At 43.2% G+C, this 25,015-nt stretch overlaps 1 protein-coding gene across 1 annotated transcript; it reads right to left on the reverse strand.

Moving 5' to 3' along the window:
* Window positions 1–1,259: 1,259 nt before the first annotated feature.
* LOC308293677 (GTPase IMAP family member 7-like) lies at window positions 1,260–22,283 on the reverse strand (the record flags this gene model as incomplete). The annotated part of the gene is made up of 5 exons (XM_080736272.1): window positions 1,260–1,345; window positions 10,233–10,460; window positions 16,778–16,825; window positions 19,484–20,104; window positions 22,067–22,283. 5 exons carry the CDS (start codon window positions 22,281–22,283, stop codon window positions 1,260–1,262), a joined length of 1,200 nt encoding a protein of 399 aa, XP_080592398.1.
* Between the last annotated feature and the right edge of the window lie 2,732 nt (window positions 22,284–25,015).

Raw genomic sequence — 25,015 nt, forward strand, 5'->3', positions numbered from 1 at the left:
CACGGATGCCGCCCCGTCCGTCGGGTTCGGAGGGGTGTATGGAAATGAGTGGTTTGCTCATTCTTGGCCGTCTGAAATAAGTGACATGCCCGCCAATTGTAAGTCCATCGCGCTGTATGAATTGTATCCCATCGTTCTGGCATGCTTAATATGGGGGAAGGAATGGGAAAGGAAACAAATCATGGTTTTTTGTGACAATGAGGCCACAGTTAGCATTATTAACAAAGGCCGTTCGTCCATTCCTATAATCAACAGCTTAATCAGACGGCTCTCGTGGACTTGTATTAATAACAACTTTATTCTCCGTGCTTCTCATATACCAGGCCATGAAAACTCCATAGCTGACGCTCTGTCCCGATTCAAATTTCAGGACTTCAAAGCGCTGTGCCCCAACGCCAAGCCAACCAGCCAGCCCTGCCCTCCGTTTTCCCAAGCGATCCTCAATTAACTCCTAGTCTATTTCTACAAGGTCTTTTGAACACAGCTGCTATGACTATGAGGAAAGGCTTGTCAAAAAATACATTAAAAGCTTATGATTCAGCATGGGTTTTCTTTTCCTCTTTCTGCTCTTACTGTTCAATCAACCCAATTCCAGTCAACCTAGCTATAGTCTGCGCTTTCATAGTGCATTCCTCAGAATCTCGCAAACTCAAACCATCTTCTATCAAAGCTATGCTAGCGGGTATTCAATTTCATCTCCGGTGCCTAGACCCTTCAGCATGTAGCATTCTCAGCCATCCTTCCATCCGTCTGCTGCTCAACGGCCTCAGGAAAGACCAACCTCAAGGCAAAGATAAAAGATTGCCTCTCACTATTAACTTGGTGCATCAGCTGGTGTGTAGATTGAGACTGGGCTGCTTTTCTTTGTATGAGGATAAAATGTTAGAAGCCACTATTCTCACTGCATTTTATGGGTTCTTTAGGTTAGGGGAATTCACCACTAGCTCACTCTCTTTTGATTCTGAGCATAATCTCACTGTTTCTGATGTATCTTTTGAAAATGACTTATTCACTTTATTTCTGAAGCACTCTAAATCTGATACTTTAAAAAAAGGTGTACCTGTGATCATATCCAAAATTAATACTGAGTTTTGCCCCTTCTCTTCCATGTCTGCCTACCTGCAATACCGAGCCTGCAACCATCCTCATGATCCCCTGTTTCTCCTCCCTGGGGGCAAACCAATGACGAGATCCTGGTTCGCTGAAAAGCTAAAGTCACTGTGCCAGTACTGTGGACTGTCTCCTGAACTCTACACTCCTCACTCACTTCGTATCGGAGCAGCCACGACAGCAGCCATGAAAGTGCCGGTCACCACCCTAAAGGCCCTGGGGCGGTGGTCCTCCTCTGCATACGAACGTTACGTGCGCCTTAATCGGGGAGAGATTATGCTGGCGCAGAACCTCATGAGTACAAGTGTTTGTAATTATCGCCTCTGAGCGGATTCAAGTTACTCTATTAATATAGAAGCTATGGTGGTAGCTGGGGGATTTGGTTGTATCACGTTATAAGTAATAAAGCAGCATGTCTAGCCAATTCCAGTTGGTGTCTCTGTGTGTTGGGGGTGAAGATGGGATAGGCTTATTAAGTGGGGAGCTCACCCCTCTGGGATCTCACATAATGTTAGTATATCCTAGCAGGATCTAGAAATGCTAGCTGCATTTCAGCACTGTCTCCACGCGGAGCAGTGGGATATCAGCTAGGGTGCCAAACGGCGTGGTGTGCCTGGCTCACATAGATTTTTCCACATAATGTTAGTATATCCTAGCAGGATCTAGAAATGCTAGCTGCATTTCGGCACTGTGTCTCCACGAGGAGCAGTGGGATATCAGCTTAGGGTGCCAAACGGCGTGGTGTGCCTGGCTCACATAGATTTTTTCACATAATGTTAGTATATCCTAGCAGGATCCAGAAATGCTAGCTGCATTTCGTCACTGTGTCTCCGTCAAGGAGCAGTGGGATATCAGCTACGGATGCCAAACGGCGTGTGTGCCTGGCTCACATAGATTTTTCACATAATGTTAGTATATCCGAGCAGGATCCAGAAATGCTAGCTGCATTTCGTCACTGTGTCTCTTCACGGAGCAGTGGGATATCCGCGAGTATTAATCGGTAGAGTCAAATTCCCGTAGGGCGTCTCGGTTCAGCGTGTTGGGGGTGTTTATATCCCATCCCACAACCTTAATTAGAATCGCCCCAAAAAATAGTGTGTATGTTTGTCCGTTTGTCCGTCTGTAACTCCACGTTCAGCAGTTGTTCAATTGTCTAAAAAACATAATACAAAAATCAATAACGCATGTACCTTGCCCAACATCAACTTTATCACCTTCAGATGTGTCTCTACTTCTCATAATCCCCAAATGTTTAAAATATTTTCCCAAATTTTGGCCTGTAGGCGGCTGTCCTGTGATGCGATTTACATCACAAATGGGCGTCACCAAGCAGGGGACTCCCAGTCCGGGGGCAGTTCCAGAGAGAGCAACATCACAGTCTGTCTGCTTCACACCAAGGGGGACTAACAGGCACACACACAAAGGGGCCAGGCCCCCGCAGGGGGCTGTAGGCTAGTATATATTATATATATATTGTATCTCCCTGCTCCAATGTTATTGATGTTCTTCTGTGCTGCGCGGAGCAGGGAGAAGCAGAGCCGACGCCATACTAAATGTGACATATACACTTGTATTACTCATTTATAATAATAAACATTGTTTCAATCTTATCGTGAGTTATCTGGCTGAAATGAATGTAGCGCTTTTTTTTTGACCCATATATCAATACTCTTATTGCGACCGTCAGGGAGCAGTTTACTATGACCAGTAAGACTCCCTAATCGGGAGATAAGCGACCGTTGGTCGCTTATCTCCACAAATAGGCCAAAAGTTTGTTTTACCAATTATTACACTCTATGTGAACATTTACATCAACAAATCCCAAGTACAGGGCATCATCTGGGATACAATCCCTTTTATGCCCTTATATGGAGATCCCTAACAGAATCCCTTTCATGCCCATATATGGAGATCCCTAACAGAATCCCTTTTATGCCCATATATGGAGATCCCTAACAGCATCCCTTTTATGCCCATATATGGAGATCACTAACAGCTAACAGAATCCCTTTTATGCCCATATATGGAGATCCCTAACAGAATCCCTTTTATGCCCATATATGGAGATCCCTAACAGAATCCCTTTTATGCCCATATATGGAGATCCCTAACAGAATCCCTTTTATGCCCAGTTGGTTGCTAGGGTAAAAAAACATGGTTGCTATGGTAAACAGTTGGTTGCTAGGGTAAACAGTTGGTTGCTAGGGTAAAACCATGGTTGCTAAGGTGGTTGCTAACGTACACTAACAGACCAGCAACAACAGACTGTTGCCACAGCAACGTACACAAAGGTTTGTGTACACATGTGGTGTGATGTCATACTGAAGATATATGACATCACACCGTACACAAACAAAGGTGTGACGTGTGACGTGTGACGGACGGACGGACGGACGGACGGACGGACGGCCGGTGGAGGTTTTCATTGCGACCGTCAGGGAGCAGTTTACTATGAAAACCTCCGCCGTCCGTCCGTCCGTCGTCGTCCGTCCGTCACACGTCACACGTCACACGTCACACCTTTGCCCTGCTCATATCTCCGCATCAGTATGACATCACACCACATGTGTACACAAACCTTTGTGTACGTTGCTGTGGCAACAGTCTGTTGTTGCTGGTCTGTTAGTGTACTTTAGCAACCACCTTAGCAACCATGGTTTTACCCTAGCAACCAACTGTTTACCCTAGCAACCAACTGTTTACCATAGCAACCATGTTTTTTTACCCTAGCAACCAACTGTTTACCATAGCAACCAGATACGCAGAGCAGGGATCTCCATATATGGGCATAAACAGGTGACATCACACTGATGTCAGATACTCAGAGCAGGGATTTCTCCATAATATATGGGCATAAAAGGGATTCTGTTAGGGATCTCCATATATGGGCATAAAAGGGATTCTGTTAGGGATCTCCATATATGGGCATACAAGGGATTCTGTTAGGGATCTCCATATATGGGCATAAAAGGGATTCTGTTAGGGATCTCCATATATGGGCATAAAAGGGATTCTGTTAGGGATCTCCATATATGGGCATAAAAGGGATTCTGTTAGGGATCTCCATATATGGGCATAAAAGGGATTCTGTTAGCTGTTAGTGATCTCCATATATGGGCATAAAAGGGATGCTGTTAGGGATCTCCATATATGGGCATAAAAGGGATTCTGTTAGGGATCTCCATATATGGGCATGAAAGGGATTATGTTAGGGATCTCCATATATGGGCATAAAAGGGATTGTATCCCAGATGATGCCCTGTTAGGAGATCCACACTAACAGAATCCATATATGGTCCTACCGACAGCTGCTATAAGCCAACCCTGGCGATAAGGTCTGAGTCGAAGAAATGCTTCTTTCCTGGCAAGAATTGCCCCTTTATACTGTAGGGCTCGTTTGTGTATTGTATGACATCACGCCACATCATCGGCTGAGGACTGTGTGATGTCATCATATCTCCATATATGGAGACATAAGTTGCTCATGCCCAAATATGGGCTGGTGAGGTCAGACTTAGTGTGATGCGTAGGTTATCTCCATATATGGAGATTCAACTTCAATGAGTAACCATGGCAAACTGTCAACTGCCCGTATGTCTTGATAATTGGTAAAACAAACTTTTGGCCTATTTGTGGAGATAAGCGACCAACGGTCGCTTATCTCCCGATTAGGGAGTCTTACTGGTTGCGACCGTCAGGGAGCAGTTTACTATGAAAACCTCCACCGGCCGTCCGTCCGTCCGTCCGTCACACCTTTGTGACCATCAACAAACGTCACACCTTTGTTGATGTTTAAATCGAAGAGTCTTGGTCAAATACTTCTGTTGGTTTCTGCACTGATCATTTATACAATTCAGCTGTGTTTGCTCGTGTCATCATGATGAGGTCATAAATCAGCCATGCCCAAATATAGATTTTACGGGTTTACATGCTTACTCAGTTATTCGTTATGTGAAAGTCCTATGACGTCTATGATATCTGACATCATCATACATACATTCCCTTTTATGCCCATAAATGGAGATCCCCTCTGTAGAACCAGCCACTGACATCACTGTAATGTCAGGGGAACCAAATCCCTTTTATGCCCATATATGGAGATCCCTGTGATGCCAGGGGAACCAAATCCCTTTTATGCCCATATATGGAGATATGGAGATCCCCGTGTTGCCAGGGTAACCAAATCCATTTTATGCCCATATATGGAGATCCCTGTGATGCCAGGGGAACCAAATCCCTTTTACGCCCATATATGGAGATCCCTTATGTCATCAATATTAAGCCCATATCTGTGAATATCTTTGGGTACCAGATGTCTCCATATATGGTTAAATGGTCCGATATACATCACTGGCCAGAAGACCAAGAAATGGTGCAACCTCGCCCTTTGCTTTTCTCCCTATAGGCATCTTACTGGTAGGTAGTTTAATGAGGAATGCAGTATGGTGGTAGGTAGGTAGTTATGGCCTTTGATGTAAGATTTTCACTTTCTAGGATAACTATATTTGCTATTCCCAGATGATGCCCTTTTAGGGTACCCCTCATGCCCATATATGGAGATCCCCAGGCTTTACTAATTAACATAAGTTTTATGCCCATATATGGAGATCATTGTCCCAATGTCATCAGATATATGGGCATAAATGGACACAGGCAAACTAGATGGGCTGTATGGATATCCAGATGTGTGATGTAAGTGTTTTATTCCAAATGTGGCACCCCACAGACATATTTCCAGAAACAAAATCCCTTTCATGCCCATATATGGAGATTTCTGATGTCATCAATCCCAGGCCCTGTAAAAAACATGGTTGCTATGGTATGAGCAACTTATGTCTCCATATATGGAGATTCAACTTCAATGAGTAACCATGGCAAACTGTCAACTGCCCGTATGTCTTGATAATTGGTAAAACAAACTTTTGGCCTATTTGTGGAGATAAGCGACCAACGGTCGCTTATCTCCCGATTAGGGAGTCTTACTGGTAGTAAACTGCTCCCTGACGGTCGCAAAAACCTCCACCGGCTGTCCGTCCGTCCGTCACACGTCACACGTCACACCTTTGCCCTGCTCATATCTCCGCATCAGTATGACATCACACCACATGTGTACACAAACCTTTGTGTACATTGCTGTGGCAACAGTCTGTTGTTGCTGGTCTGTTAGTGTACGTTAGCAACCACCTTAGCAACCATGGTTTTACCCTAGCAACCAACTGTTTACCCTAGCAACCAACTGTTTACCATAGCAACCATGTTTTTTTACCCTAGCAACCAACTGTTTACCATAGCAACCAGATACGCAGAGCAGGGATCTCCATATATGGGCATAAACAGGTGACATCACACTGATGTCAGATACTCAGAGCAGGGATTTCTCCATAATATATGGGCATAAAAGGGATTCTGTTAGGGATCTCCATATATGGGCATAAAAGGGATTCTGTTAGGGATCTCCATATATGGGCATACAAGGGATTCTGTTAGGGATCTCCATATATGGGCATAAAAGGGATTCTGTTAGGGATCTCCATATATGGGCATAAAAGGGATTCTGTTAGGGATCTCCATATATGGGCATAAAAGGGATTCTGTTAGGGATCTCCATATATGGGCATAAAAGGGATTCTGTTAGCTGTTAGTGATCTCCATATATGGGCATAAAAGGGATGCTGTTAGGGATCTCCATATATGGGCATAAAAGGGATTCTGTTAGGGATCTCCATATATGGGCATGAAAGGGATTCTGTTAGGGATCTCCATATATGGGCATAAAAGGGATTGTATCCCAGATGATGCCCTGTTAGGAGATCCACACTAACAGAATCCATATATGGTCCTACCGACAGCTGCTATAAGCCAACCCTGGCGATAAGGTCTGAGTCGAAGAAATGCTTCTTTCCTGTCAAGAATTGCCCCTTTATACTGTAGGGCTCGTTTGTGTATTGTATGACATCACGCCACATCATCGGCTGAGGACTGTGTGATGTCATCATATCTCCATATATGGAGACATAAGTTGCTCATGCCCAAATATGGGCTGGTGAGGTCAGACTTAGTGTGATGCGTAGGTTATCTCCATATATGGAGATTCAACTTCAATGAGTAACCATGGCAAACTGTCAACTGCCCATATGTCTTGATAATTGGTAAAACAAACTTTTGGCCTATTTGTGGAGATAAGCGACCAACGGTCGCTTATCTCCCGATTAGGGAGTCTTACTGGTACAATAAGGCACATCTGAACCACTCAATGACTCCTCTTAATTTCAAACAGCAATAGAGAAAAAAAAAGGAAGAAAAGTAAAACCAGAGTCATGTCCAGGCTTATCTCTTAATCACTGCCCTCTCCGTCTCAAGATGCATTTCTATCATATAACAAAAAAACAAAGAAAAACAAAACAAAACACTTGCTGTCTTCTTACCCTAACCCTAACCCATTTAACTTTTTTCCCCTCATTTTTTCTTAATTCAGGGCAAAATTTGTACGCACACAAAGGTAATCACCAATCTGAATATACACTGCTATAACAAATGATTAAGAGTAAAGAAAATAATAATATCAGGAAACCGCGCTCAGTATGTTGCAACCAATGGACAAGGATCTTTCTTAATTTAACCATATTTAGTTTTCTATCTGTCTGTATATTTCCACTTAATTACTTAGATCCATCTCTAGTGTGCCCACATGCCCATCAACCCGGGAATAACCCAGATGGAAGTCTGCATGTGTGCACACTTCTTTATGTTCACCCTAGTGTTTCATGTGCTCTGTTAATATATTCCTTCTGATATGTTTACTTGGTCATCTGCAGGTCTACACATAGGCCTACTTGCATATAGCATTCTACTGTGCATGGACCAAGCTATAACTTTACATTTACATATTTGGCCACGACAACATATACACATTAAACACATCACACACGTACGCGCGCACGCGCGCACACACACACACACACACACACACACACACACACACACACACACACACACACACACACACACACACACACACGTCGGCGACATTACAACCTCAGACCCCTTTCACCCCCACCCCCACCTCCAAACTCCTCCCCCCCCCCCCCCCCCCCCCCCCCCCCCCCCGATGCCATTTCTGGGGAATGTCACTCACGTGTCTGTTTTCTTTCCGCACGGCTGCAGCGTGCAGAATTTATATGTTTATAAGTTCTCCTTTCTGTAGCGATTATTTAACGGTGGTCCATTCTTCTGTCAGGGGCGCCGGTGTGTTGTCCTCCGACGTAGCCCGTTAGAATCAACCTGTTCCTCTTCTAGTGGTGCAGCGGTGCCATCAATCGCCGTCGTATCTCCACTTGTCTGCAGCTTCTGGGTTGTTGTAGATTGACACTGATCCGTCCTGCTTCAGCACTTTCAACTTTGCCGGTGCGATGATATAGGAGTGTATATTATTCTTTAATAGTTTATCTCTGACTCTGATGGGTTTATACAAGGCTCTCTTCTGCCTGTCCTTAACGGTCAGGTCATGATCAACGTTTATTTTAGTTCCATTAAACAGCACTTCTTTCTTTTTCCACGCCGTTTGCAGGACCATTTTCTTCGTATCATAGTTCATGAAAGCGACAATAATTGGTCTTGTTTTTGTGCTCTCTTTGTGGAGACGGTGGGCTCGGATTATGTTGAATTCCCCTGGTAATTCCAGCGCCTCGTTAAACAGCTTTGTCAGGAAACCTGCCATGTCACTTTTCTCACTTTTTTCCTTTACGTTAAAAATGAGCATATTATTTTGTACTTTTACTACTATTTACTTTGTAAATAGTCCATCTCCGTTTCCATTGCGTTCATTTTCTGTTTGAGCCGTTTAATGGTTTGCTTGTGAGATATAGTTGAATCTTGAATCTCACCCACTGTTTTCCACCTCGTCCACTCTGGTTTCTGTCTTTTCTGCTTTAAGGCGTATTTCCGTTGTTTGATCTATTAATCTCTTCATGTCTTGCTCAGTCCTTTCGCAGTATGCTTTAAATTCCGAACTAAAGTCTTGAATCTCTGCTTTCATTTCGCGCAGTAGTTGTTCCATGTTGTTCCATGTCTTCTGTTGTTGTCTGAGCTGCGACTTTCTTTTGTTTGTTCTTCTTTCGTTCCCTTTGTTTTTGCCGGTCGAAAGTCGTTGTTGTTGAGCCAGATCTGAGGTTCATTCCCCATTAACTTATATGTTCTGTTTATCTAAAGCTATGACATTTGGTATGTCATAGTATTATTTGATTTAGGATTTGGGCGAGGACGCCACTTTTCAGTCTGCCGCCATTGCTTCAGCGGCCGGAAGTCCCCGAAGTCCCCGACCAGCAAGAGCAATTTTCACGACTTTTCAAAAATTGCAGATCTACAAGCTTGCTGTGAGCTTAAATATCTGCTATTTTTCAATAGCTAAAGTATAAAATAATTAAGGCCCCTCCACCACCTTGGGCCCTAGTAACTCAGTCCCACTTTCCTACTCCTTCTGACGACCCTAGCTCTAACAGATGTTCCCCCTGGTTCTAGCAGTGGCAACCACACTATAGTACTTGTCTGACTTTATTCCTCCTTTCCATCTTTTCGGATAAACTTTATTTTTTCCGCGCTAGTTTTGGTGGCACGCAATTGGGCCATATGTCAAATCAACCGGCTTCATCGGGACTCGTCTGCTTGCATTTTGCTAAGAGAAACATTAAATAGCGAAATTTATATTATTTTATTCATGAATTAATTTCGTCCATGGACGAGAATGGGAAAATCCAAAAATGTCGCTTTTCCCAAATATGGAGATGACTGACATCATAGACCACGTTAGACTGACAGAGTGTGTCCATATATGGGCATTCCAAGATATGGGCTCAATATTGATGACATCAGGGATCTCCATATGGGACAGAATGGTTAGCACCGCTCAAATATGGACATGGACTGACAGATACAGAGAGGGATTACATTTCACAGCGGATTCCTTGTGACTCGCGTCAGGGCAACCACACTTGCAATTTCCCAGAATTGCACCGTTCTAGTTGTGTTTTTTTTTTTTTATTAAAGAGATACATGTTTGGAAAAATAAATACAAGTAAAAACAATAAAATAAAATAAAGGTAATTAGTAATACATATGGATCTTACCAGAGAGGAGTAGTTTCAGAGCATTGTAAAAGGCTGCTCTAACAGATGTTCCCCCTGGTCCTAGCACCTTTGTGTACAGGGTCTTCATTTGGTCCTCGCTCCTCTCAGCTTGGATCTCAGCAGAGAGTTCAGGAGAGACCCTGTCTCCTAGTCTGTCTACTAGAGACATGACTGTGGAAGGTGGAACCAGTTGAATCAACTGTTCCTTGTGCTGCGTCACAACGTGGTCTGTTAGGAAGAGAAAAAGAAGAGTGGTTGAGATAAATACATCATAGAAAACAGGGACGTGCAGATAATTTTAGAGAGGCAGGGGCTGACATTTCTAAAAGGGCCTTTTGGTGAAAATATTGAAAATAGCAGACCTCCAAGCTCACAACGCATCACGTTGCGACGCGTTGTGAGCTTGGAGGTCGGCTATTTTCGGTGTGTGACACTAGGGAGGGCCAAATGGAGAATTTTTCTTAATCGATAACCGCAAGGCCTTATCGGTTAAATAACCGTTAACCGTTAAGGAAATGTGTTAACAAATGTGCTATTTTAGCGATTTAAAAAAGGAAAATACACCAGCCATATTTACACATTAAAAACAATAAAACTAGGAGAAACAAGAATACAAATGTTTTCTAAAAGAAATGGGATTGAAATATTCAGTCTGTAATGTGATGCGGCTGTCGCAGGGCACGTGTACACATATACTTAAAAGGGGGCTTGAGCCCCTGCCCTTTTATCCTTCTGTAAAAAGTGCCCTCTTCAGACCATGAATGCAGTTTTTACTGTGGTAAAATAAATGCAAATGTCCCCTTTCCATACCATAACTGAAGGCTGCATTCAAGAGAATTGCCTGCCAAAAGGCCCTTTTAGAAATGTCAGCCCCTGCCTCTCTAACATTCTCTGCACGTCCCTGGCTGTCGCCTAACAACAGCAGCAGCGAGACGCTCGCACTTCACTTGAGGGACAGCGAATGCATTGGCTCTTTCTGCTTCACTTCGCACTACTCCCTCTCCTCTGTGTTTGTTGTGTAGAGCAATAACTTCCAATCATATGACTTTTGGAATGGTTGAAACATCGGCTAAACGTGATGTCCATTTCATTCTTCATTTTCTTCTCTCTCGCCCGTGTTTTGTGTGTGCTGATGCAGCGATCATTGCGACTCTGAGCTTTGTGTTATTTTCGCAAAGCCTACTCTGTAAGCAAGACGACTTTAGCGTTCCACACGTCATGTAACATTAGAAAGTTGTGTTTTAAGCTCTTCTTAAACGGGATTCAATGTGACGGTCTGTTTTGGGAAATCCAATCGGAGCATTTGTTTCCTGATGAACAAGTGCCGTGTACGATTCCAAATTAAGTGTCGCAAGTTGCATGCATGGATGTTACACAGACATTGGTGTCCAGAAATGTGTGTCCACAGCGTGTATAGAAATGTGTGTCCACAGCGTGTATATAGTTGCATGGTTGATGACTCGATGTTGCATAGACATTGGTGTACGGGGCTTTTGGTGTGACACATGGGTTGCTTTTCTTCTTTTTTTTTTATTTTCTTTTTTTTTTGGTCACCATTAACCGTTAGTGCTTACTGGTAACCAATATCTTATCGGTTAAACGGTAACGGTTAACAGTTGGCCATTCCTATGTGACACCACACTAAACTAAGCATAATCAAGTCAATGCTGGAGATGTGGCGTAAGGGCATGGATTTCTACACAGAGAGGACAATTCTTTCAACATAAGATGCTGTGTTCAAGTTCAGGGGAGTTTGGACAAGGCCATTCTCTTGAATGCTGCCTTCAGGTATGGCATGGAAAGAGGGGCATTTGCTTTTCTTTCACCGTAGAAAAAGCTGCATTCATGGTCTGGAGAGGGCACTTTTTACAGACGGATCAAAGGGCAGGGGCTCAAGCCCCCTTTGATGTCTATGTGTGCATGTGCCTGACAGAAAATAAAGCTCCTGCATCTCTACATCCACACATACATACTACTACTAGTGTAACAACTGGTACATTTATGGGTTTGGAACAAGATATAGAGGATGTACATCCTGGTAAACCAAAGGTAGCACCAGCCAACAACCTACTCACTGGTTATTGAGTATTAAACTGTCAGGACAAAAAAAGCTCACCCTTTTCTTCATCTGTTTCAGGCAATATGTTGTTGGGTCATCATGTGGTATAAGAAATATAAAACAAAACAAAAACACATGTAAGAATCATTAAATTAACTGATATTATGTTTGCATCTTAATGTCTAAATATCATGAACAATATACTGATGCACCTTATGTGATACCCCAGATTTAAAATTATTACTGTAGGGTTTGGCTTTACATCCACATAGTGCTAGTTGTAGCAGTGTGTTTGTTAAACAGAGGAATACACTTATACACATGAAGCTCACAATGAGCTTGCAGATCTGCAAAGATATAATTGGTGTAGAGAGTGGGAAAAGAGCAGATCAAGAACAGAGCCAAAGGTCAAGTTAGGGTTTTAAATGCCCAAATGCACATACTAATTAACTAAATTAATTCATTGATACAACACTGTCACTGATGATAGAGCTATTAAACACGTCTATGACTCCATCTATGAAAAGGTTTAATCAACAACAGTGGTTCTCAACCTTTTCAGGCCGCGACCCCCAAAATGATCATATGCCCCCCCCCCCCCCCCCCACCCTGACAAGCACTAAGAGTTGAGGCATTACATTTTGTATTACATGGTTATATTGTGAAATAGCAGATCTACATGCTCACAATGCCTGTGAGCATGTAGATCTGCTATTTTCAAAATGTCTGCCTCTAATATTTGACAGTTTGTCCAATGTTTAATTTGTCATTTTAGAGATATTAAAAAGTCCTTAAATTGTTAGTTGTTGTGAGTAATCTGCGTGATGTTTTGTTTATCCAAACAGCATGCATCACGCGTCGCGGCTAGCTTACAGCAGCAACAAGTAGCATGCTAACAAACAGAGGCATTTCCTCTCAGTACGGCGGATTTCAAAATAAGAGCCTACCGTAATCTGATCAAGTCAACAGTCAAGTCACGTCAACTGGTTTTATTTTTAAGTCTACTTACAGGAAGTAGTTGGACTGAACTGAATTAGAAGTACATGACACACCAGCACTCTGTACCGCACCACAGTGGAACTGCTGCTATAAAAATATTTAGCACCGGCGGCTCGACTTTTTTTTTCTTCTTTTTTGCTAATCTGCACTGATCTCATAAATAGCCCCTACCTCAGGACGGAAATCCGTCCCCAGGATGGAGAACTTGAACCCCTGCTCGCTTCACGCCAAAAAAACATGGTACAAAATGTCAAGATCGCAGGCAGTGCTCTCTTTGACGTTAATGGCGTAAAATAGTAATCGAAATACAATGCAGACAAGCAGTGTTATTACATGAACTTAACGGTATGGACAATTACATCTAAATAAAATAAAAACATAATGTGGACGGGTAAACAAACAACACAACACATGTTCGAGACCAGTAGCATGTTGGGAACTGAAATTAAGGCTGTTTAAAGCCCGGCCAATTGGAAGACAGAGGGGGTGGGGCTTCAGCAATTACAGTTTGTCTCTATTGGCGGTTTAAGTCCAGTAACCGAGTTTCGAGACGGCACCATGCTGCTAACTGGAGTTACGGCTGTTTAAAGACCAGCCAATAGGAAGACAGAGGAGGGACCCTTTTGTGTGTGTGTGCGTGTGTGCGTGCGTGCGTGCGTGCGTGCGTGCGTGCGTGCGTGCGTGCGTGCGTGCGTGCAGCGTGCGTGTGTGTGTGTGTGTGTGTCCTGTGTGACCCTAGGGGTCCTTGAATCACACTTTGGGAACCAGCAATGGATTCCCCGGAAACCCCTCAGGCCCGAACCACACTTTGGGAACCAGGGATGGACCCCCTAGAAAACAGCTCAGGGACCCCCTGAGGTCCCCGAACCACACTCTGACAACGAGCCAAGCCATTGACCCCCTGTAAACACCTCAATGATCCCCAGGGTTCCCTGAACCACACTTTGGGAACCAGCAATGGACCCCCTCAAAGTAATAGTCTCAGATGGTCCTAATATTGACAAGCTTTTTAAAAACAGCAGATCTAAGCTCACAACACGTCGCCAGTGTTGGGAAAGTTCACTTTCAAAACGAACTAGTTCAAGTTCAAGTTCAAAACTTCTAAAATGAACTAGTTCATTTCCTAGTTCATAATTCTACATTTTGAACTAAAGTTCATGGGGAACCATGAACTAACTTAGTTCTTTTTAGTCCTTTTTTTAACCATAATATTTTTATACTTTTGGCTATTCAAATGTTTTATTTCTTTTTTTTACGTTGCTGCAAGCTATTATTTGTCAAACTTATTGACACAGCCCAAATAGATCACCACACACAGCAATTAGTGTATTTCATCCTGAGGACGACCTAGAGAGATCCAACTTAACATTGAAGTGCCCACAATATTTAGGTGCCCACCACTAGTGCCCAGTCTTCCTGCACCCTCATAATGACTGAACACTCACTGACTTTTCATTTAGACCACCAGGATATGATGAGTGTAAAAAGATGATGATGTTTATATGTTTATATGTATGTGAGTCCAAACGTGAAAGTCAACTGTTGATTGTGATGAGTCAAGTGAGCCATGTCATGTCATGTCAGTTTATGAAAAATGAAAAAATAAAAAGATTGAAAGAAAGACCACCAGGATATAGGTGTAATACATGATAATAGATTATATTGTGTTATAACCACCATCATAATCTATTATAGTGTATTATAATTATCATAGTAATACATTAATACTTTATAGTGTATTATAATCACAGTTACAATCCATTATAGTGTATTATAATTTATTAGGATAGTTGTAATACAAATTTATATTGTATTATAATCACATTTAAGGGTCATTTTGTTTCTTACCAATAGGGCTACGTTTGTGTAATGGAAAATGTCTATATTTTGATGTGGTGCAGTGTGGTGTGGTGTTGTGTGGTGTCTGGTGTGGTGTGGTGTGGTGTGGTGTGGTGTGGTGTGGTGTGGTGTGGTGCTAAAGCCACAGTCGAAAAGGGGCTTATTGTGAAGTCAGAAGTTTCTAAACGTCGTGCCCATCTGCATGTTTAAGCGTTGGTTAAAATAGCTGCTCTACAAGCTCACGTTGTCTTGTGGATGCGACGCGTTGTGAGCTTGCAGATCAGCTATTTTTGGAATGCAACACACGGCGAAGTAGTGCAGGCTTTACTTGCGTTGCGAGACGTAACGAGGAAGAGAAGCACCAGACCCAGCGCAGTGAGCGCACCGAGGCACTCAGTCCGCTCACATATCAACTTTCGCGAGGCTTCAAGTCTGCAGCTGGGTGTTATTGGAGCATAATGTGAAATGTGAATGAAAAGAAAGACGTGAGGACAGAAGATCGCGGACCGACACGAGCGAACTAGCCGACGAGCGCCGTTCATGGACGTCAGAATGAACGCGTTCGACAATAGCGTTCATCAAGCGGGAACAAAGAGCGTTCAGTTCACGTTCCCTCAAAATATGAACGTGTTCGTGAACGATCGTTCATTGAACGCGTTCGGGTACAACACTGCACGGCGCAAGGTCACATTGTAGATCAGCTTCTTACATTAGCCAAAGTATTAAGTGGTTCATCTATGTTTTGTATTATTCATATAATCTGCAAAGTAAAATGTAACTAAAGCTGTCAAATACTGTAATAGGGTATATGCACATAGCCATTTTGTTCTACTTCCGGGTGTCTGTTCCATTCTGGTCAACAGAGTCAGGGTGCTGATATTGTGAACGTTGGCTCACTGGAAACAGTGGGTCTCAAAGTGTCCTTGAGAGGGTTCCAAATGTCCCCATACAGTACACTAGTACAGGTGTGCAACTCTGAGAGTGTACAAATGGAAGCAAATGGACCTGCAAGGGTCCATTTGCTTCCATTTGTTGATTCCATTTGTACAGAGTTTATGGCGATCCTAGAAATTAAAGAACCACTGTACAATAAATCAAACAGAGCCTTAATTAGTATCATCAGTAACACCTGTGAAGGAAGTCGAAAGACACCCGGAAGTAGAACAAAATGGCGTATATGCATATACGCAATTGCAGTGGAGTATAAGTAACAAAAATGGAAAGTAAAAATAGATGTACTGAAAGTACAAGTACTGTATATATACTTAAGTATTAAGTAAATGTACTTGGTTACTTTGCAGCACCACTGAACAGCCAATGACTGACAGGCCTGCCGTCGCAGGTGTGACAATCAGAAGAGTGGAGAGGGACATGGGTTGATATTAATGGTTTTAACTCAAAATGTATACATCACACATGCAGCTTAGATCTTTGGATCAAATCAGAGAGCAGACCTGTGTGAACTTGGTGATATAATAAGAACACATTAAAGTTTGAAGGTTTTTTTTTCGGTGTAAGTATGTAAGAGTAGATAGGTGCCAAAGTTTTGAGAAGAACTTGATATGACTGATAGATAGGGTTAGATAAATAATGAGGATAACATATGTGTGCTCGCTTTCAGTGAGCCCACAATAAACAAAGGACTCACCTGAAGATGCTGCAGTCAGGTTCGATGAATCCATCAATGTTTTCAGCTCTGAAATGTGAGAGGGCATATGATATGATATGGCCTGGCCGTGTGGGTGTGTGTGTGGAGTTATTATTGTAATCATTATGTATGTAATGGAAACCTTGAAAAGAGATCTTCATCTGATAGCCCTAAATGTACAAGGGTATGGGCATATATTCACATTTTTTAAAAATGTTCATGCTTTTTCTAGAATATCGGATCTACAAGCGTAGGTCTGCACATATCATTGGGTGATACCATCGTACGACAAGGCTTCACGGGTCCATTTGGTTAAACTGACATTTTACTGTCTGTCTACTTGGCCTGGAATCCAGACTGATTCACTCTGATTCACTTTAGATTCAATCTAAACAGGGACGTGCTGGCCATTGGGAAAATGGCCGGCCCACAAAGTAAATATAACTCATGTAATTGGCCTACTGGCTTGCCTCTCATGATCTGAAATGGACAATCTTTGAGTAGCAGCAGCTATAGAGATCTCTCTATAGCGCTGAGTAGCAGCAGCCCACAGAGCCATCACATTGGCCCCACTGGCTTGTCTATCATCTGAAAACTGGCCCACTACTCCCTAGCTTCCTTGACTACTCCTAGATGGTCTACATACAACATCATTAAACTATCTTTATACCAGAAAAACGATGGGACCTAAAATCACAGTAACGGTTCATCAGTTAGTATTTGGGGCCTCGCGGTGCGTCCAGAAGGCAAAATAATCTGGTGCGTGGCCGATGCCCGTGCGCAATGAGGGCCTCTCCCTTTCCTTTTCCAGGGCTGAATCAGGGGCCCAGTACGTCCTTGAATCCAAAGGTACGTGGTGGGGTAGGACAGAGCCTTCCAATGTCAAATTCTAGTCATTTGCTTACAGTATGTAATCTGTGACGTTTGGAAATCTGGCTCAAACAGGATGATAGCCAGATGGAAAAGTGAAAAAAAAGAAGAAAAAGAAAGAAAGAAAGAAAAAAAGAAAACGCTGACCAAACACCTCGGTCTGGTTTCCAGGCTTAAGGCTCTAATTCTACTACTATCCAGAACCAGTATATGGGCTCCTTATACATTGATTGCGACCGTCAGGTCGCAGTTACTATCAAAACCTCCATTGGCTGTCTGTCTGTCAGTCTCAGTCTGTCAGTCACACGTCAAACTTTTGCCCTGCTCATATCTCCGCAACCGTTGCCCCGATCCATGCCAAATTGTCCTCGACCCATCAATTCTCACATGGCCCTCTTCTAGCGACACCATGAGGCCGATTCTTGCAAAACTAATTTTTGGACACTGCTCCTACAATTTTTGCCCTAAAATCACGTAAATCGGTACACACTTGCTCTACACTCATATCATCAACATGGATCTGTCCCATTTAGCGCCACCTTCAGGCCGATTCTTTCAAACACATTTTTTGACACTGCTCCTACAGACTTTGCCCTAAAATCACGCAAGTCGGTACACAGTATGTCTACACTCATCTCATCAACATGGATCTATCCCATTTAGCGCCACCTTCAGGCGATTCTTTCAAACATATTTTTGGACACTGCTCCTACAGATTTTGCCCTAAAATCACGCTGTGACCTGACGGTCGCTTATCTCCCGATTAGGGAGTCTTACTGGTATATATTATGTACAATTTATGTACAGGAGGCACACAAAAAGTAACCATTTGCAGTAATATAGGAAAATGTTAACGATCGTAGGATCAAATCAAATAGTAACAGACAAATATTAATCAAATCAAATTGTATGACAAGACTCTGATCGCCCATCAGTTAGTCTTCCAATATCAGTTCCCCTTAAAGTGGCAGTTCAGTGAATTAAGCTATTTGTTTATAGACATATTTTACATGTAGAATAGTCATTTCTGAACCCCTGTAAAAAAAATTGGAACTTTATATTTAAGCATTGTGGAATAAGACTGCTTTACGTTTTTGAATCATATCTGGGATATTCATATTTTCCTGCTTTTACCGAGGTACGCATCACTGTGATACTAATTAATTAGTTACTTTTGATAGGCTACTTAATAGCCTATCAGGTCGGTTACTATAGGCAGCTCCTTCCATTCTTCATGTTAGCCCATAGCCCCGGTCGCTAAAAGCTAACGGTCTCCCTCGTCATTACACACACACACACACACACACACACACACGTGCGTGCATGCGTGTGTGCGTGCGTGCGTGCGTGCGTGTGTGTGTGTGTGAGTGAGTGAGTGAGAGAGTGGTGGAAAAAGTACTCAAATGTTTTACTTGAGTAAAAGTATCACTACTGCATTGTAGAAACTACTGAAAATAATAATAATAATACTCAAGTAGCCTAAGTCAAAGTACCTGAATACTAGTACTTGAGTACTTTCTTTTTAGAGTAAATGTACTTGAGTGCCTTTTTTTTTTATCAAGAAAACCAAAGCAGATACTTCTGTGAATGGGCCTGGCTTCATTGTGTACATAGGCTACGCCCCTACAGTCCTTGTCAGAATGGCCAGAAAAATATGTATTGGATTTTGACACATTTTGAAACATATTTTTTCAAACTTTTCGATTTTTTTCATCATTCACATTTTGTCTGTTGGTTAATAATACATTACTTTGTTGTGTGACAAACTGGGAATGCACTTGTTATCATATTTATTTGACTGAACTTCCCCTTTAAGGAATGACTGGTTTCTCTCACCTTGTCTCCTCACTTCTTCTTGGAACATCTGGTTGGTGTAGTGGCTTCCACCGTTCTTCTCCACCATCTGGTTGATTTTCTCCAGCAGCTCAGTGACCTGAGAGGAGGGACCCTCAATTTTGTTGTTAAAGACATGATAAAGGCCACGATATTTTTGGATTAATTCTTGTATCACCAGAGATGCATTCACAGTTTCTTCAATTGAACCTTCAAGCTGGTCACCATGAGTGAAGAGAATCATGGTGTATTTGTCTGAACTTTTTCCAAATGCTTTCTGAATCATTTTCACAACGTTCTTCTCTTCTTCTGTGAATCTCCCTAGTTTGATCACAGCCAGGAACACATGGGGACCAGGAGCAGCACAAGTAATACACTTGCTGACCTCTTTAATGGTTTCAGTATTATCAAACCCAGTGTCAAACAGGCCTGGAGTGTCAATAACAGAAACAGTTCTACCAGCCACTTTACCACTGGCCATAGTACAGGTCTTTGTCACTGATTCGAATGCACACTTGGATTTAAATGCTTCAGGACCCAGGATGGAGTTTCCTGTGGCACTCTTTCCAGCTCCAGACTTCCCCACCATCACAATACGAATTTCTTCATCATTTTTTCTGAGATCTGATAAATGAAGAAAGAAAGAAAGAAAGAAAGAAAGAAAGAAAGAAAGAAAGAACGAAAGAACGAAATAACAAAAGAACAAAAGAACAAAAGAACAAAGGACAAAATAACAAAAGAAAGAAAGAGAAACAAGGCAGCATCCATAATGAATGAAGTTATTATTTGAGGTGTGTTTCTTAAACATACAGTATATGATACCATTTATGGTATCATATACTGTATGTTTTTTTTTTTTTTAATGTTTTTTATCCCACGATTTTTGCAACCCATTTTTTTCTCGCCCGATGACTACCTAACCTGTAGTCCTGGTTTCCGCTCTCCCCCTGCCGCGCCAGGGGACATTGGGGAGCACCCGGCTGGCTAGGGGTAGTATAGAAACCAGGACTACTGCATGTTTTTGTGTGAGGGCCTATGCCCAAGGAGACACGGGGAGAATATGCAAACTCACCACAGAGAGGCCCTATCGCCAACCCCACCTAGGGTGTGGGTGCTGATGACGTGGGTGGAGATATAATGTATGTTTAACTGTAATACAGCCTACGTAGTCTAATGAAGTGTGGGTCTCACTCACTGTATGCTAAGATAGAGAACGGAAGGTCTCTAATCTGAATGTACCCATCCATTTGATATGTCAAAAACCTAAATCATTGATTCAAATGCTTCTCTCATTTTACACATTTAATCACACTTATTTTTGCTACTCTCTTCTCGCAGCCCAGTCTGCTACAGAGCCAAAAATGGTTGGCGAGAGCAAATATCTTGCCCTTAGGAACAACCAGTAGAACTGAATCACCTCAGAACACATAAAGATAATAAAACAGAGGATCTACCTGCAACTGCATACGTCATAGGCTGGTCTGCTGGATTCAACAATGGTGTCTCTGAAACACAGCAGATTAAAATGTGTTGATCTGCATTCTGCACTTGAGAAACTCTTAATCTGTTGACTGGAGTTTACACTACGTGTGGTAACACTTCATGAATACAGTATTACAATTATTTATAAATAAATACATAAATAAATAAATAAATATGCTTTATTAGATTTAATCATAGTAGAATAACAGATGCAGTACAGTAAGTAGTTGATTGTATGCAGTAGAACTTTTGATCTTACCTAGATCACCGAGCTTGGACCCTTGAATAGAAGAGAAAGATTACAGATATAATACATATCATGTCAACTCTTAAAAACACTATAGAATTAATATGATCAATATATTGGCAAAGTCTCTGACATGTCATTATTATAAATACATAGATGGATGGATGATATCAATCAAAAATAGAGGTAAAATACCTCTGTGAAGTTGTCACCCTGTATGATGAAAACATGAATATAAATGTAATTCTTTAGTGTTACGTTTTCATCTCCACTCCCTAGTTTGGCCACGAGAGGGAGCTAAATCACGCCTCTACAGACCTCTGAGTTCCAGGAGTCTTCCCAGCTGCCTCGCGTTGCCAATCTCCTCAGCTGGTCACCATCTGCAATCACCTCCAAGCCTACAAGAGCCTCGCCTGTTTACAGCTCAGTGCCAGATCTTCACCACACTATGGTTGGTACACACACTGAAGTAGACAGCCATATCCTAGTTTTCCCAGTTTAGTAGAGTTTAGCCAGTTTTTGCTCCTCGTAGTTGCTGTGCACTGCTATTCTTTGTGGAATTATTTCTGACTCTGCCTTTTTCTCTCCTTCCCAGTTTTCCGGGTTCCGTGCTGGATTGGAGCAGCTGCAGAGCCCAATTCCCCTTTTTGCCCCCCTCGTGATTTAACTCTGTGCTCCTAAGTTAATAAATACATGCCCGGGTGGGCTTTCAACCTTCTACCGCCTCCTCCTTGCTGCGCATTTGGGTCAAACTCACATCAGCCGTAAAAGTAAGATTTGGAGGGGAGGCCAGGGGGTGTAGTTTCTCCCACTCTGGGTTTTCGGGCGAGTGGTCTTACTACTCCCCAGCCCCTCACCGCCAGCCGTGCCAGTTTCCCTGTCACACTCGCCTGGGAGGAACTGTCGCTCACTATTCCAGCCTTCTTCAACTCCGGGGCCGAGGTGAGCTTGTTTGACCGCCAGTTTGTCTCTGCACTCCAGAGGCCTGTCCCTGCCTTCGCGCTGAATGGTCACACCATGGGTCCTGTCACTCACCGTACCCAGCCCCTCACCCTCACTGTCTCCGGAGACCATGTGGAGAGCATCCGCCCCTGCGTCTCTCACTCCCCGATCACTCACCCACCATGTTTGCTGGAGTTCTGGGCGCATTCTCAGCTGGAACGCCGCCTGCCAGGTCTGTTGCTTTCACGCCGCCTGCCAGGTCTGTTGCCTTCACGCCGCCTGCCAGGTCTGTTGCCTTCACGCCGCCTGCCAGGTCTGTTGCCTTCACGCCGCCTGCCAGGTCTGTTGCCTTCACGCCGCCTGCCAGGGCTGTTGCCTTCACGCCGCCTGCCAGGTCTGTTGCCCTCAGCCCGCCCGACCTCCGACCAGGCCGAACATTCTCCTGCCCGGGTTCCCTCCTGTCCTGAGGGCCGTCACCGACGCCGGGCACACCCCGACGTTCCCTGTCAATCGCCAGGTGGCGATCCTTGGAGGGGGGGTCCTGTTACGTTTTCATCTCCACTCCCTATTTTGGCCACGAGAGGGAGCTAAATCACGCCTCTACAAACCTCTGAGTTCCAGGAGTCTTCCCAGCTGCCTCTCGTTGCCAATCTCCTCAGCTGGTCACCATCTGCAATCACCTCCAAGCCTACAAGAGCCTCGCCTGTTTGCCCCCCTCGTGATTTAACTCTGTGCTCCTAAGTTAATAAATACACGCCCGGGTGGGCTTTCAACCTTCTACCGCCTCCTCCTTGCTGTGCATTTGGGTCAAACTCACATCAACCATAACACTTTAGTGCTGGATTTGTGCTGAATTGTGCCGTACATTTTATACTTTGTGCTGGTATCATTTTTGAGATATTTTAAGTTTGCTGAGCATTGCACCCCCATTTTTTTGGCTCCAAATCTGAAAGACATTGTCTCATTCTTTAGTGATGGATGTGCTTTAATTTGTGCTGTTGAAATCATCAATTGTGTTTCTCATATATATATATGTTACAGTCAGTTTGGGTAACTCAGTGAGATTGTGGTCAGAGCGCTCGTTTTGTAGTTCACCACACACCAATCACCACCAGATGGCGACACCAGCCATTCACTAGTGCAGGCGCTGACGTCACTCGTTTGCGACTCTCTTTCGTTTATTTACTAGCCCAGCTCGGCTGTGTTTAGCCATTAGCTTACTATGCCTTACTCTAACCCTAACCCTAACCTTAACCTCAGTAAAACTATGCCTAACCCTAACCCTAACCCTAACCATAACCTCTGTGGGGTGAGGCTATCATTCCTGCCGACGTTGTTGTGGCTCAAAGCGACCGCTTGTTCCACCCCGCGCCGCACGACGAGCGCTCCGTTTCTCGATCTAACAGTTTCTCTATCTAACCGTGACATATATATATATGTTACAGTATGTTTGGGCAACTCAGGACGTTCATTGTAAGAGCGCTTGTTTTGTCGTTCACCACATACTAATCACCACCAGATGGCGACGACAGTGATTCACTAGTGCAGGTGCTGACGTCACTCGTTTGCGACTCTCTTTCTTTATTCACTAGCCTAGCTCGGCGGTGTTTAGCCATTAGCTTAGCCATTAGCTTAGCCATTAGCTTACTATGGGCGTTTATCGTGGGCTTGCCCAGGCCTTACGGCCTGGGCATAAATATAACGATTGCATTCACCACGGCTTCGTAACGTGGTGAATGCCCCCGAGCGCCGAAGAGCAGGACCAAGGTCCGCTGGCCTTCGCGCCGCTTGCAATGTCGTGGACAATCGAGCGGCTCCGCCTGGAGGACGTTGTTGTGGGCGACCGCTTGTTCCGCCCCGTGCAGCACGGCGAGTGCTCCGTTTCTCGACCGTACTGTTTCTCTAACAAACCGTGACATATATATATATAGCCTATTGATATGGTTATGTGCTAGCAGAACATAGCAGCAGTACAATGGTTTGCCCTACAGAGGGCGGTGTAGAGCAGCATTATTAGGCAGTAGAACATAACAGCAGTACAGTGGTGGTGTGTAAAATATCTAAAACATTATACCAGCACAAATTATGAAATGTACGGCACAATTCAGCACAAATCCAGCAATAAAGAATGACACCATTTGTATGAATGTTTTCGTCATATGGGGTGCCAACTTCACGGAGGTATGAAAAAGACTCACCAGGTTGCTTCTTCTTCCAGTATAAATATCCCAGTCCTGCTGCCACTAAGATGATGATTAGTGGAACAATCACTCCAATCACTGCTCTGGTTGATCCTGTCTCTTTGGGAATGTCACTCTCTGAAACACACAGTTATGACACAACTGTAAACATTATACAATGAAATCTATCAAATCAACAGTGGTGTTAGAGGTTACAGTCCTGTGGTCACATGTTTGATTCCCGTCTGTTCTCCATTGACAGCCAATAAATGTACTGTAATGTTGTATTTGTTCTGATTCTACTTTAAAAGCAGCTTCACACATGGATGAATTGACCTTGAGAAATAATGACAGGATGATTAAATCCTGAGTTGAAGTCGAGGGGTTTAATCATTCTACTTTACACGGTTACCCAATACATTAATTACTAAATATATCCAAAAGTAACAACAACACTAAGTATTTTCTTGTTCATTACTCAGGCTTCACGTGCAGTTAGGGTTAGGGGTAGAGATAGCGTTAGGATTTAGTGTAAGTGGGTGATATTTAAAAAGGGTTACGGTTAGGATTTAGTGTAAGTGGGTGATACTTAAAAAGGATTAGGGTTAGGATTTAGTCTAAGTGGGTGATACTTAAAAAGGATTAGGGTTAGGATTTAGTCTAAGTGGGTGATACTTAAAAAGG

The sequence above is a fragment of the Nannobrachium achirus genome (assembly GCF_963921795.1).
Source record: "Nannobrachium achirus genome assembly, chromosome: 11".
Lineage (NCBI taxonomy): Eukaryota > Metazoa > Chordata > Actinopteri > Myctophiformes > Myctophidae > Nannobrachium > Nannobrachium achirus.